At 40.5% G+C, this 16,388-nt stretch overlaps 1 protein-coding gene across 2 annotated transcripts in view; it reads right to left on the bottom strand.

The window, feature by feature from the left end:
- Positions 1–3,186: 3,186 nt before the first annotated feature.
- The window catches only part of si:dkey-106n21.1 (solute carrier family 23 member 2), an 83,688-nt gene continuing 70,486 nt past the window's right edge, over positions 3,187–16,388 (bottom strand). For both annotated transcript variants that reach the window (XM_049573036.1, XM_049573035.1), the window contains exons 10-12: positions 14,692–14,800; positions 4,074–4,169; positions 3,187–3,991 (exon numbers count right to left, since the gene is read on the bottom strand). In XM_049573036.1, coding sequence (XP_049428993.1) covers positions 3,807–3,991; positions 4,074–4,169; positions 14,692–14,800 — 390 coding nt within the window. In that variant the 3' untranslated portion in view covers positions 3,187–3,806. The remainder of the gene's footprint in view (positions 3,992–4,073; positions 4,170–14,691; positions 14,801–16,388) is intronic.

Below are 16,388 nucleotides of genomic sequence, written 5' to 3' on the forward strand. Positions count from 1 at the left end.
GCGTTTGTGCCACGTTTGAAGAAATTCCCTCAAGGCATTCTTGAGACATCACATTCAGTATTCAGTATTTAATTTTTGCTTTATATTCACAGGGGAATGAATTGTCTTTGTTTCAAACTCAAAGAGCTCAATAAATGTCACAAGATATAAACTTGCTCCTAAAATGTCATGGGTTTTGTGGCGTTTTCATTCTCAAATCAAACACAGTGCAAACACAGAATCAGAGAAACCTGTTCAGATAAATTCTTGCCAAAACAAACCTAAATCTAATCTAATATCTCAAGTTGAAATAATTTTATCAAACATGATGAAAGTCTGTATTAACGTCAGTACTTATTTAACAACAACCGTTCACACTTTAGCACTGATTGAACATTATAGTACAAAAATTAGTAAAATTGCATTGATATTCTTCAACGTAAACCATATGTAAAAATTAAAAATGTACTTCTGTACAGTGACAAAACACACAATTAAACGTATAAGGGGTCGTACACATGCTGCGTTTTTAGCGCACTTAAATTCAGTGTTGTCAATGAAGATGCACAATAGGTGCACTCAAATGCCAGAGCGATGCTAATGCAGAGTGCACAAGTTCCTGAGTGTTGGGGCGTGACAGCTGTGCCGTGATATAAACAGAGCACAACTTTGAAATGCAGTGCGTGCTGCATGTCATGTGACGAGGAACGACCAATCAAAGCAGACTGATACTTTTCCCTTCGTCACTAAATGGAGGGTGATAAATATGGAGGAAACGTTTATCTTTTTAATGCAGAGCTGTCAGAGCTTTACATTTGAACCATGGACAACAGGCCGACACACTGGCTACAGTTACATGATGGCTTCTCATTCAGAATGAAATAAATCTGAATGAAATCATTCAGAATTAAAGTCTTTCCAGGTAGTTTACATGAGATAATATTCATTCTGAATGAGGGTTTACACAGGAGATCAGTTTAACTGCCTTTATTTGGGTCTGCGCAAGGTTTGGGGCAGGGAAGGTTTCTGATTGGATAGGGGGCGGGGCGGATGTTACATGTTTACGTTTACCAGAAGAAAACACTGTAGTCCTCGCTCCGGATAACAAGATGCTTGACGACGCAGTTCTTAGTGCCTTTTTCGGGCTTGTTTTGCTTATATTCTTGAAGCAGCAGTACGACAACAACCTTGTTCTGCTAATGCTTCGTCTGTTGAGGAGGAGAAGGGAGGTAGAAGGTCGAAGAAGGGAGATAGAAGACCGTGCTTTGCCGTATGGAATCCGGTGAGTGCAAGGAGTCCGACTGCTCTATCTCAGCCCATTGCTATGCGCGCTATATACGTCATCGCACCAGAAGGGCAAGGAAACGAGCATGTGCAGAAAGACTGGAATGAACTTAAAGAGGAATGAGTGTATACATGCACACAAAATTCTTTCATTCGGAATGACAAACGGAATAAACCACCCCCTTTAATCGGATTTCATTTCAATTGGAATGACCATTTTTCAATCTGAATGACCGTTTACATGACCACTTTTAATTGGAATGGCCTTTCATTCCGAATGAAAGTGGAATTAAACTGTCCATGTGAACGCACTGACTGTGGCTCAGAGGTTGAGTGGGTCGTCCACTAATCTGAAGCTGAGCAGCTCCATCCAAAGGCTGCATGTCAAAGTATACTGAATCCCAAAATGCTCCTGATGAACAATTTAAAAATCTTCACTAGCAAAGGAATGTTGGTCCACCGCTCAGGGTTCTTAGCAGATTTGGAGCGTGTGCGGATGTGTCAGTGGGTTACAAAACTTTGTGAGAGGTGGCACCTTGTATGGTAACCTCGGCCACCAGTGTGTGAATGGGTGAATGTGACGTAATATTGAAGCGCTTTAAGTGGTCGGAAGACTAGAAAGGGGCTATACAAGTGCAGTCTATATACCATTTACAAACAGCACCTGGAAGAAGATCAGGTCCGGACTCAGGATTTCAGGTAAATTGGCTATGATATGGTGCTTCTTGAGGTTGCTTAGCAACCTCAGATGCAACCTGCTACCACACTCTTGAAAGCTGGCACAGAACAGGCACAACAGTAGCACCCAGTGCCTGACCTCACGTTTTCTAGGCAATCAAAGACGAGGCATGTGTACGGCCCCTAAAGCAGTAACCTTAATAATGTTAATTAAAACAGACATCACATAATATATATTTTTTAATGAAAAAGCCTTTCATTAATTATCTGTTTCTGTGAGTTACTGTTTTTAATGAGGTAGTAATGAGTTACAACACATCTGTGAACAGTGGCTTCTGTGCAGCTTCATGACACATCTATAAAATACTTACTCAGTCTTTATATCCTGATACACACTTTGGGTCTAAACTGGAACAGAGCTTCAGTTTATTGAGCATTTATCAATATATTTAGTGTCAATCGGCTGTTGAGTGAAACATTTGTGATTTTGTGCATGCTGAAAGTCTGAAAAAATCTCCGCACCTAAGAGATGTTTTAAAGAAATACTTTTTTTTCCTTCAATTTAAAATATTTTGTCTTTAAAATCTCTTTCACACATTAAGGGAGTGTCTAATTAATGCCTTTGAAAGGTCTGAAGTGTATCATGCTGCTCTTCAAGCACTATGAATGTTTGCTTTACCTAGAAATGACGTGAAGAGGATTCCAACTGTAAGGAGACACAGTGCTTTAACTTTGTTGTAGAAATTAAATCATATAAATTTGAAATCAGTGTTTTACTGACAAACGTATTGAAATAGGAGTCCTAAAGAAGATATAAGGTTTAGAATTATTTACAGCACTGATTCCAGAAAGGTTGGGACGCTGTTGATTTGCCAATCTTTTTTCAACCAATATTCAATTAAATACAGTACAGAGACAAAATATTTAATGTTCAAACTGATAAAATTTATCATGTATGGTACAGTACATGTATGATGTATTATGTGTAGTAAAAGGCTGTTTGCTAATTTTCCTAAAGATGTTTTTCATGTGGCAGAAGGTTATGTTCAAGGTTGTTTCATAAATGTGTATTATTGAATTTGTGCTCATTAAAAGGTGTAAAGTGTAATGAAGCACTGAATGACTTTAAAAATGTTCATTTAGTTTTTTTATAGTGTAGTGTTTCACTGGAAACAAAAGAAGAATAAATAACAACAACAATCAAAAGAAACACAAATATAAAAACATCGGTATCAGCTATTATTGTTATTTTATACACTGGTATCAGTATCAGCCCATAATTTCAAAATCTGTGCATCACTCGCTCAAATAGAAAGTTAGTATGAACATTTTTTTATTATGTTACAATGACATATATTATTTTATTGTTTATTCTTCTGAACAAATGGATTTGTTATTTTTTTCAATGACTGTGGATTTATATGATTATTACAACAGTACATGTTACTGAAAGCAAATTAGCAAATATTTTTTATTTTAAATAAAAAAAGGATATTTAAAACTTTTTCCAAAGCATTCCATTAATTCCAAACCATTCCCAGGCCTGGAAAACAGTTTTTCTTATTTCATAACTCTTCCAGGAACACACTCCTGTCCCAACTTTGTTATAACCTGTTGCAGCATCAAATTCAGAATGAGATTTACAAAAAACAAAGTTGATCAGTTTAAATATAAAATATCTTTGTACTGAGTTCAACTGAATATATTTAGAAAAGGATTTGCAAATCCATGTATTCTGTTTTTACTTTTGTTTTCCACAGCGTCGCACCTGTTTTGGAGCCGGGTTGTACCAGAACCTCGACCAGTGTTTGGCTTTTTAAGACGAATAGACGAGCATCAGTGCTGCCCTTAAAGTTAACACTTCATTAATTGGATGTACCCTGTTGGGTGGTCTTGTAAGAAGGGAGGCAGGGCAGATACTGGAAACACCTAAACCGTTTCAAAACACCGCTGCAGAAAGGGATGTCATAGCACGACAGGTCACACATGGTTTTGTTTCCCTGTTGCACCTTGTCCCTCCAGCTTTTGATTCCCCGCTCTTTGTCAGTGCCTGAAAAAGAAAAGACACAGTCTGGTGGTAGTGGTAGCTGGTTAGATATCTTCTCAGTCTTAACACATGTATTCTGTGATACCTGGGATGGTGTTGTCCAGGATAAACCCAAAAAATCCTCCGATGAACATGTGCGTGGTGAAGAGCACGACGATCACTTGGTCCAGCTCTTTAATTCCTTCAGACAGAGAAGAGGGTAAAGAAATATCACCCAGCAGCCTGAGAAATAACAATGAGACAACTATAAATCTGTTATTTGCTCTGACCCGCTCAACACAGAGGTCAGAGGTCAGGTTCAAGATCTGTTTGTTAAAACTGAGAGAAATACAAGCGCCCTAAAAACAACAGCAACAGGGGTCTAACAGTAAATCCTCTATAACAGCCAATCCACACACAGTCCAGCTCTGCCCATCTGTTGGACTGATCTCAAACCTGTTTCTGGCTTTCTTGACAAGACGACTCATGTCTCTGTGTTGAACCAGTCATACACTCTGAATCTTAATTCCTTCCACTCAAAAGCAATACTGTCATCTTTCAAAAATATACTGGTAGACACAAAACTTTTTGTAACTGTTAAATAATCAGCAGGGCTGTAAACACTAAATGACAAACTCTACCTGACAACATGTTAACATTAATTTTAGCTTGGCAGCAAACGTAACACTACGTTGAGGGTTTATCACACAGTTAACAACAAGCTTAAAAACTGTACGGGGATAAAAGCACAACACTCACCAACAACATTCAGTGTCCGGCCTATCTGCTCCTACAAATGGGCTTTTCTGTCTTTACTGACTGACATTTCATACAGCTCGGGGGAAGACAGAAGCTGAAGGAGAGACAGTACAGCTGCCGCACAGAGAAGCTGGAGCGCTCTGGCAAAAGACGCTGGTTGTGGCTCTTTTTCTCCAAGCAGCCACATCCGCTCTCTCCTTGTTTGGGAACAACTGATAAAAACGATGGCGCTCACGAAATATAACACTTTGTGGATATTTAATTTGTGAGAGTTGTGAGGACATTTTCAATGTATTTCAATACCAACTGAGCTTTATTTCCCTGCACAGTAATGTTCAATGAAACAACTCCAGATTGTGTACAGTCACAGAAACATTTTGAGCACAAAATCATTGCCCTTTTCAGCAAACATAATTTGGAAACATGTGTAACATACAAATACTGACTAGATGTCCATGTGATGTGTAATACATTTTTGCTCTTATGCAAGTCTTTCTTCGTCTTTTTTGGCTGTCCCTGGTCTCAGGTCTCTATCCTTTCAGGCATGGGCCAGGTCAGACCTCTAATATCTCGGGCAAAAACAGTTGGGTAAATATATTTTTAAAAACTACTGAGTCCAACTGAAATGAGATAGTTTTGGTGTCATGCACTGAGCTTTTGAGATACCCGTCTCTGAGACAGAATGGAAGAGAGGAAAGGCATTTCTGCAAGTCCCACATTATGTCCACTGACTGAATTTTCACTTTCTAGAATGCCTCTGCATGGTAACTACCGTGTAGTCAAGGTTATGGAAAGATGTTGGCTTTGCCGTATAAACTGTGTAGGCATGGTTAAAGTTAGATAACAAAAACACAGGTAAAAACAAAGGTAAAGTGGGAACAGTTTATAGAAGGCAAATGTTAATTACAGATCTGTAATACGGCACAAACTCCTGGCTCCACAACAAGAAAGCTCACACACTCACTCTCCACTCACTACATAAATGCCACACTGCTTCCTGCATTTGCAGCAAATGTTGGACATAATTTGAGTGGTGTGAAATCCCCACGAACAGATATAATACTTTGGGATACTGTGCTGGGTGCTTTCAGAAACATTGTGTCAGTGAGGCCACATTTAGAGTCACTTTAACACTGCCTGAATAAACTCATTCATATACAGTGCCCTCCAAAAGTATTGGAACAGTGAGGCCAATTCGTTTACTTTTGTTGTAGACTGAAAACATTTGGGTTTGACATCAAAAGATGAATATGAGACAAGAGATCAACATTTCAGCTTTTATTTCCAGGTATTTACATCTGGATCTGATACACAACTTAGAAGATAGCATTATTTGTAATGGAACACAAAATTTTTAGGTGAGCAAAAGTATTGGAACATATAAACTTAAAATAGATTAAAGTGAATGAGACTTAATATTTAGTTGCAAATCCTTTGCTTTCAATAACTGCATCAAGCCTGTGACCCACTGACATCACCAAACTTTTGCATTCTTCTTTTGTGATGCTTTTCCAGGCTTTCACCGCAGCCTCTTTCAGTTGTTGTTTGTTTTGGGGGGTTACTCCCTTCAGTCTCCTCTTCAGCAGGTAAAATGCATGCTCTATTGGGTTTAAGTCTGGAGACTGTCTTGGCCAGTTTAAAACCTTCAAATTCTTGCCCCTGATGAACTCCTTTGTTGTTTTGGCAGTGTGTTTTGGGTCGTTATCTTGCTGCATGATGAAGGATCTCCCAATCAGTTTGGTTGCATCTTTCTTTAAATTAGCAGACAAAATGTTTCTGTAGACTTCTGAGTTCATTTTGCCGCTGCCATCATGTGTTACATCATCAGTGAAGATGAAAGAGCCCGTCCCAGAAGAAGCCATGCAAGCCCAAGCCATGACATTACCTCCACCGTGTTTCACAGATGAGCTTGTATGTTTGGGATCATGAGCAGATCCTTTCTTTCTCCAAACTTTCGCCTTTCCGTCACTTTGGAAAAAGTTAATCTTTGTCCATCAGTCCATAAAACTTTGTCCCAGAATTTTTGAGGCTCATCTCTGTACCTTTTGGCAAATTCCAGCCTGGCCTTCCTATTCTTCTTGCTAATGAGTGGTTTGCATCTTATGGTGTAGCCTCTGTACTTTTGTTCATGAAGTCTTCTGCGAGCAGTAGATTGTGATACCTTCACTCCTGCCCTCTGGAGGTTGCTGCTGATGTCACTAACAGTTGTTTTAGGGTCTTTCTTTACAGCTCTCACAATGTTTCTGTCATCAACTGCTGATGTTTTCCTTGGTCTACCTGTTCGACGTCTGTTGCTTAGTACACCAGTGGTTTCTTTCTTCTTCAGGACATTCCAAATGGTTGTACTGGCTATGGCCAATGTTTGTGCAATGGCTCTGATTGATTGTCCATCTTCTCTCAGATTCACAATTGCTTCTTTTTCACCCATAGACAGCTCTCTGGTTTTCATGTTGGTTCCACCTCTAAATGCAGTCTGCACAGGCAAAATCTATCGTACCCAATCTGAAACTGAGCTCAGACATTCAGTGCTATTTATTGTTTGAATAATCAATGTAATTGGGAGACACCTGGGCAACAAAACACACCTGTCAGTGACATGTTCCAATACTTTTGCTCTCATGAAAAATGGGTGGGTTCAAACAAAAGGTGCTATCTTCTAAGTTGTGTATCAGATCCAGATGTAAATACCTGGAAATAAAAGCTGAAATGTTGATCTCTTGTCTCATATTCATCTTTTGATGTCAAACCCAAATATTTTCAGTCTACAACAAAAATAAAGGAATTGGCCTCACTGTTCCAATACTTTTGGAGGGCACTGTAAATAAAACCACTCCACTGCTGCAGCAGGGATGGCAACACAAAAGGCTGCTCAATCTGAACTTTCTGCATCGTATTTAGCCCGTTCTACACTGCCTGCTCACGGCAGGAATTTCACACCGTTACAATCACGTCTCTTTTGATTCCGTGATGCTGGTATGCGGTCTAAAATCACACATGGGAGCTGCATGATGCTGCCCTGGGTTGGTTGTGTAAAACACAAAGGGGGCATAAAGACGGGACTTCTTGGCACCATCTCTGTGTAAGAAGGGCTAATATCTCACCAGTACCTGCAGCAAAACACCTACTTAACTCAGTTTTCACTGGAGCTCACTTTCTAAGTTATTTTTCAATTGTGTAATCACCACAAACAAAACTGCAACCTCCTCCACTGTATCAGGGTGGTGGCTGATATCTCAGAGACGAATCTCTGAAACCTGGCCAAGTAAAATAAAACTATCTGCACGGCAGGGTACCACCAGGATTTTGTAGGTTTATGTTTCTCTGTTAACTTCTTGATCTGCCTTTGTTGATGTTAGTGTAAGTATTACTAACACTATTGAGGTGAAGTGAATTATGAGGAATAGGTAAGACTTGAAAGTAGTTAGGCTGCTTCATGATCAACAATCATGACAGTTGATCTTGCAGAAGGCCCGAGGGCTGAAATGTCATCTGAATAAAAGGGAAAAAGCGTATGGAGCCAGAGTGAGCAGCACTTTCTCCGTTTCAGTTCCTTCAGCGGACACGCCCCCAGCGTCTCCGAGCAGAGAATTGTTTCACGATTTTGAAACTTAATATTACATACTCCGCAATTTTTTCAGATTTGGCCGTGTGGTTAATGACACATTTTTCTGTGGTGTGACACACTCCTTACACACATTTATTTTGCCCTACCTAGACACTTAAAAAAGTGTGCATGCACAGTTGGTGCATGCACACGAACTGGGCGTTAGTTTAACTAGATAAAACTAACATTTAAAGAGAACTGATATGATGCACTGAGCTGCCCTCAAACACCTCATAGCAGGCGTGGCAGAGTTAAAGAGAGCATTAATCCAGCACTGCAGGTCAACAGACGTCCAGATATTTGGATTTCTATCGGATGCTTGGTGGCTGAGGAGCAACCTATGTTATCACCAGACCACCGTGGCGCTCCGATTTCCTGAGTCTGATCTGGCCCTTCTTGTGGTGACATGTGGCTCATGTGGAAACAGCCCCAATAAAGTTGTACAAAAGGAAAAGATTTTTATCAAAAATTGGGCTGACGCAGTTTGACTCCGAACAAACACACTCTTGTTCAAACAACCCGAACCCAACACACGTCCATACACACACGGACACACACACACACCTATCCTGCCCAGAGAGGAAGCAGTCAAAAGTTCAAGACACACGCTGAGTTGGTTTTAAGTCCCACAGCCTGTACATCTAAAGACGTCTGGAGAAGCAGCAGTGTGTTTACGACGAGCGCCGACAGGCCTCCTCTTGTGCGGAGCTATCGGCTGAGTGTTGAGGCTGGGGAAAACTCTGGGGGAAAGAGTGCTTTATCTGAGCTGGGCAGATTACAGCCAGTGACATGAGGGTTAGCCAAGAGGATTGGGAGGTAAGCAGCCTAGACCTGAGAGAACCAGACAAGCCCTCATGCCCAGTGTTGAACTCTGGATTAGCACTTTCCTGGGAGACATTCGCATGACATGACTCATGGGATCAAGGTCTTATGTCTGCAGAGAGGAGCGGTCGATAGTGCCTCATAGGAGGTGGCTTCAAAGACACTCGGCAGCCATCAGCTAATAGCCTGTGATTGATCTCTGATTGGTCCTAAAATCTGATTGATCAGACTTGTGTTTGTAAAAGCTCCACATGCTCTAATTTCATCTGTTGGATTAATGTTTCATCAACGTAATTAGCGTCTACCTGTTGCATATATGTTTGTATTGTTGTGTAAAGTGAAGAATTTGCAACTGGTTTCCTACACCTACCTGACCAACCAGTTGTGACACTAATTAAGTGACAAAGACATAATCCGCCAGATTTTCACCTACAACCACTGCTGTATGTGTACACTGGAACATACAACTGACCTGGAGGTGCCACTAAACCCAGATTAAACCCAGATTAAACCCAGATTAAACCCAGATAGTGATGTGTGAGAATTTTGCCCTCAGTCACCTGAGTTTCTCTCATTTTCCCTCTCAAAGCTTCTCTAAAAGCTGCCAGGATAAAAATCCATTTCACAAATAATTATTAGGGTAAAACAATATGACATTTGACACAGTCTGTCACAATACTATTGCATTTTGATGCAATTCAGAGGCCTGCAATCGATATGAGATGATATCATATGACACAGTCGGTTAAATGTACTTCTAATTTTAAGTTAAAATAAAGAAATATGAAGAAATATATTTAGTTAAATATAGTTAGAAGAAATATGAAGGTTTACCTTATTACCTAGCAACTGCTGCATGGGCTGTCGCTGTCTTACATAGGTCATCCAGTCATTTCACATGATTTGGTGCAGTTTGCAGGCGACTGTATTTCCCGCCGTACTGTGAGAGTTTTACACTTGATAACTGACACATTGGAGTGCAGAGAATTTTGCCCTCCGTCACCCAAGTTTCCCTCATCTTCTCCCTCTGACCCTCCTTCAGAGCTGCCAGGTTAAAAATGGAGTTCACAATTAATTATTAGAGCTGTAAATCATGATATATCGATTCACTGAACAACAATACGATATTTGACAATATCACAAAGTCTGCCACAATATGGGCCTGTGATCGATATGAGATGATATCATCTGATCACTTAACACAGTCTGCCACAGAGGAAGTTGCTGCACCTTTTTTACTCATAGCAATAAAATAAATAACAACACATATATAATGTCAATAACTGTAAATAGTGAAGTGCAGTTTACTTTAAATTGACTCCACTAACACGTGTAAAACAGCACATGGGATAAATTAACCTTCAGGACATCGTGTCACAAAAAAAAAAAAAAAAAAAAAAAACACCTTTCTGAGAGAAATCTTATGACTTTAACTCAAACCATCATCTTTTTCTAAACACGTCAGCACCATGTGGTTTAAAGTCCCGAAAGAAAACTTTTCCAAACAGCCATAAAACAACAACATAATTTAACAAAAGTAAAATGTTCAGCTCAGTAATAACTGTCAGGGTTCATAGACAAAACAATTTTTTTTGCTAGTCACTCATTATTAGCTTAAGCACATTTATACCGCATAAATTAGCCGGCTAGCAAAGTTCTGCTCTACTTGTACCTATAATATATACTTTTTCTTACTCATCATTGATTTAAAGTCACTGTATCTCTCAACAGAACAGTTCGGCTGAATTTCAGCCTGCATGCACGTTTATCAGCTAAACACTGTTAAAACAGAGGAGCTGATGCTGCTGCAAGAAGTTAGCAGAGTGAGACGCTCGATTAGGCAGGAAACGTTACGTCGTGTTTTATCTCATAACTGCATTGTTTAAATACAGCATGTGCTTATCTGTTGACCTGTATTTTCTCCAAAATCCAAAATATGTCCACACTCCTGATTAATAATAGTTAATAATGTTATCCTCTTTTTCTTTGCTGCTTGCTGTTATTTCCCTGGCGCTGTATGAGAGTGATGCAGAATTTCAAAATAAAGGCGTAACCTCAAGATGATGATACTGATCCATGGTTTCACTTCGCATTGATAAAGTTGGATCGCTGGTATTGAATTGATGGATACATCCAGATCGATGGACCTTTACACCCCTATGAATTAGTAAAACTTTTCACACTTTAAACTTTGATGTTTGAAATAACAATTTAGTAAATAGCCCATACCAATGTTTTTTTTTTCTCTATTTTGTATTTAATGTTATTTGTTCCCCCTTTTGTGCCAAGGAAACAAAAAAAATATTCATTCTAAAAAAATCACAGAACTGTTTTAAAGTCATTCAGTCTTTCACTGCACTACATTTCAATGAGCACAAATTCAATCAGACACATTTAAACGGATTAGTACAACCCTTTTTTTTTTACCTGAAAAACATTTAAAAAAAACTGCCTGCCTTTGAAAGCCCAAAGTAAAAAGGCTTTCATTATCATTAATAATCTCTAGCTAAGCTTAACAGCTAAGATTAACTACCTCTCGTCCTACCATTGTCGACACAGATTTGTTGTCCACAAAGTAGCATCAGCAGGGAAACAACAGGGTGCGTTTACTGCGTCCTTTCATCCTACTGACAGGACACCGTTGGCCTCAAGCCCTGCTTTTTAGCCTGCGCTGCACTGATGTGACATGTGCCATTGGTGATTGTCATCTTATCTGCTTATCAGCTGATGGCAGTCAACAAGGCCAATATTTACCACATTACAGATGAACAGCTGATGCATGGCAGCTGTGAGTCAAAAACAAAATGCATTTTCAAATAGTTTTTAATGACCATGAACCCTTTTCTACACTCATAAATTATTAATTATTTTCTAAATCAACTGAGATCTGATTAAAAAGACCATGAAAGTAAAATCTCTCATCAGCAATACGCCCTGCAGCCCAAGTAAGGAGATAAAATATAGCGATAAAGACGAAGTCTAGTCTTAAATATAATAAGTCAAATCATAAAAAACAACAAGTGATCCTGTGTCCATGGTGTTGTTCCTAAAGAGTCAACTTCCTCTTTTGACAATCACCAACGATCTGCACACCCCTGGTGCTGTAACTGTAGTTTCCCCTGGTAGCTGATGTCACGTATAATCAAGACAAACCTGTTTGAATCAGCCTTACAGTCTCTGTCTCACAGGGACTGACAACACCCACATTTTTAAACTTGAAATGAACATCAGCCTTCGACCCCGACCGATAACAAGCAGAAAGTAATTTGTGAATGTGTAACAAGTGTAAAAGGTAAGCTACCATAGGGTCCAGCTGAGTGTTTATTTTATCAAGCTACCCACACAATTGGACCCATGTGGTCTGATCCGACAGCCGGACCCCTAGGAAATACAAACCGACTGACATTTTCATCCTTAAACTGCCTATTTGGGGTAAAACAAATAAACCAGATGAGGAGTTCACGGTCAGATAAGCTTATTGAAAAGGTTCTTCTTGTCACTATCAAATCAGGGCTAAAGACTAAATGTAACCAAGTGTTTGCCATCTGGGCCTGTGGGATTTGGGAACACCTTGGCTTTAGAAGCTTAGGCTGGCAGAACCGCTGCCATCTTTTTAAGGGTAATCTGTAAGTGGAGCAGTGGGAGCACACAGCCGCTCACTTACTGTCAGAGGACCACGTCGCTTCTCTCGTGAGGATTTATATCTGGGATGTGTCAACTTCTGCCACTATTTGCTGATTCTGTTTTTGCGTTTATAAGGACAAATAAAACAGTGAGACCAAGAAGCATTTCGTAGAGTCACACTAAAAGGTCTTAAAACATTTGCATAAAGTAAAAACAAGAACACCAACAAAAAAAGATTTATATGAGTAAGGGTGGGGAATACAAATTCCGATTGTTGGGCCCATTTTTCTTTCAGCATCACGCAGTCCCATCCAGTCTGGATCTGTTGGTATTTACAGCCCCCAGATAAACTCATGCCTTGTTTACACCTGTGTCCTGGGTGATCAGATCACAGGTGGACAGCTCTGAGTACAGGTGTGAATGCACCAAATGTACCCTCAATGCGTTTTGAGATCCGATCACTGAGACCCCATCTGCAGGTGGTCTGAGCCTTATATGGCTCTTCCAGCAGGGTGCACGTTAATGTGTCTGAAGCCGGCCCACTCAGCTGACGTCTTTGATTATCTGAATCCCCCCTGGATAAGAACACTCTCTGCCACTGTTACACAGGTTAGACATAGCGCCGAGGGACCGTCTACAGAAACACTCTCGCAGCGTGTAGATGATGACCACCGCTCTCTGCTCCATGTTATTCACATCATCCCTAGACTCACAAGTCAGTCTTTAGACGCTTTGCTTAACTAAAGACTGATGACTTTCTCCCTGATTTTGTGTTTAGATGGGCGGATACAATTTTAGAGTTTAAAAAAACTCCCTACGTTGCAGAACCAGTAGTAAATCTGCAGGGTGGTCCTTCGGTGGCTCGCTGAACTCTTATACTTGTAAACATAGTCCGACTAGAAACACGTGTAGCGGTACAAAATGGCTCAGCAGAAAACTCCGTCAAAATTCTCGCCAACTAAAAGAAACAAACATAATCTTTTACAAGGCCATGACTCATCCGTCCGGCCGGACTATAGAGGCAATCGCCTTGTAAACAACAAGGCGATTGCCTCTATAGTCCGGGTAGAAAACCAGCAGAGCTTTTAGCTATATATATCCCACGTATCACATTTTTCACATCACTGTATCACCGTTCAGACTAATCCGATGTTTGTAAAGTCTATAAACACAATGATTGAACAAACATTACTATTTCTGTGTGCACGTTTAGCTGGGCTTACCGTTAGCTGTTTGCCCTGTTAGCCGTTAGCGGTGTCTGTAACAACTCATTAAATGGTCCGTGAAAAAAATATCTTGTCCAGCAGATATCTTAGTTACAACATGATTGAGCTAGCAAAGCAGTTTTGTGTTGCTATGTGTGGTATTTATTCAGTTTTGGGAAATCACGATGTCTACAAAGCATCAGCTGACAGGGACAGCTAACACTAGCAGCAAAGCTAACATCACGTCATCTGTTAAAAGCCTCCCGTTGTCGGATACGACATGAAACTACTCCAGTTAGCTCAATAATGTTGTAACTAAGACATCTGCTGGAAAAAATATTTTCTTCACGGATGAGCACAAGTTTGATAAAATGGAGTTAAATCTCTCGGCATCCATTTTCAAGCTCTCTGTGTGCTTGTTTCCTTGCGGACGAAAAAAGGGGGAGCACACATTTCCAAGAAGGCGTGTCCTTTTCAAAAATGCAAGAGGCATTGCTTTGTTGCCAGCCGTTTTCGCCGGTCATCCCTACTGCTAAGGATGCAGAAGGGGAACACTACCAATCTCTCTCTTTCCCTCTTGATTCAGTCCATTAAAACTCCTTAGATCTTTTAATAGTTTCAGGGCCTGTTCCCATTTTAAAGGACTGAGTCAATGAAGACACAAGTACTTTGTGTGTGCATGAGTGAGTGTATGTGTCTCTGAGGATCACCTGTGTCAATGATGCCAGGATTGGAGTGAAACCACGTAGGCAACACGAGGCCGCTGAAGGTGGAGAAGCCGAGGATGAGGAGGTTACGGGACGAGTTGAGGTCCACATACTGGAGAGACACAGAGAGACAGACAGACAAACAAAGACTTTATTTTGTTGCTCTGCTTTAACTGGGTGCCGTCTCGGTTTTGGAACTTGTGATTAGAAATAATCTGGAACCTCAAAAAAAGACCTGATTTCTATTCCGGTCCAAGATTCCCCTTTATTTGTACGAGAGGTCAACTGAGGCCAGCCGGGGATAGCCCGGTCTATAAACATGTTCTGACTGATTATAAAGAAGCGTCATTTATCCAGCCCTGTTACACTAAGTGACAGTGAACGGGTTTGTCTGAGGTGAGCTGAGACTGTGAGCTTCTGTTCCAGTCGCTTTCAGCTGTAATGTCTTTTACAAAAGAAGATTTCTTTCATTATACTTCATGAAAAACTGAAATATCATCCTGGGGTTTTCTGTCCATATTCTGAGCTAAATCTGAGCACCTCGTCATTACAAACAATTGTTTTGTATACAGTATGTACTATGGTTTTGACACCTATGACTAAGGCCCAATTTCATTTCTCCCCGTTGTCCAAACCACCTCGTTTTGAGTGCTGCTGCATAGGGTAGGGTCAATGGGTAGTGGTCACCCAGCTCTCCAGGTGGCGCTCAAACGGACTGCTTTTAGTTGCAGTCTCCCAGCAGAGTGGCAGAACAAACTTCATTCATTCATCTTCTAACCGCTTCATCCTCTTGAGGGTCGCGGGGGGGCTGGAGCCTATCCCAGCTACATCGGGCGAGAGGCAGGGTACACCCTGGACAGGTCGCCAGACTATCACAGGGCTGACACATAGAGACAGACATTGGTTGACATTGGTTGACAGACATTCACACTCACATTCACACCTATGGACAATTTAGAGTTATCAATTAACCTAGTCCCCAATCTGCATGTCTTTGGACTGTGGGAGGAAGCCGGAGTGCCCGGAGAGAACCCACGCTGACATGGGGAGAACATGCAAACTCTGCACAGAAGGGCTCCCACGCCCGGCAACCCTCTTGCTGTGAGGCGAGAGTGCTAACCACCACACCACCGTGCCGCCCCCAGAACAAACTTCCCACAAGAAAACATGTAACATGGCTGCCACTGGTGCCGGCAAAGAAGCTGATTAATTTAAGTTTTCCTTTGCAAATAATAATAATTCAAACATCTTCAAACCCGTTAGTATATCTCAGTTTGATGTAGACGCAAAGGAATATGTAATCTGATCGCTATAACGAGTATTTTAGAAACATCAGTATTGTGTTAACAGATGTTTCAACTGTTGGTCCGTTACTTTTAACAATTTTAACGTTTAATAATTACTATTAGCAAATTAATGTTAATGCTGTTTCCTTTGCTTGTCAGTTACTTTTAGCTTACCCCATTTCAACCACTTATCAGTTGCACTTAGCGAACAGTTTTCGCCATTATCCATTACTTGTCACTGTTTCAACCATTATCCGTTACTTTTAGCTAGCTAGATGCTATTTCAACCGTTAGCTTTTAACAGTTATTTTTTAACAAACTGTTTTATCCATGATCCATTACTTTTAGCTAACTGTTTTTACTGTTCATCTATTACTTTTAGCTTACTAATGATATTTCTACTGTTGATCCGTT

The sequence above is a fragment of the Epinephelus fuscoguttatus genome, linkage group LG4, assembly GCF_011397635.1.
Source record: "Epinephelus fuscoguttatus linkage group LG4, E.fuscoguttatus.final_Chr_v1".
NCBI lineage: Eukaryota > Metazoa > Chordata > Actinopteri > Perciformes > Serranidae > Epinephelus > Epinephelus fuscoguttatus.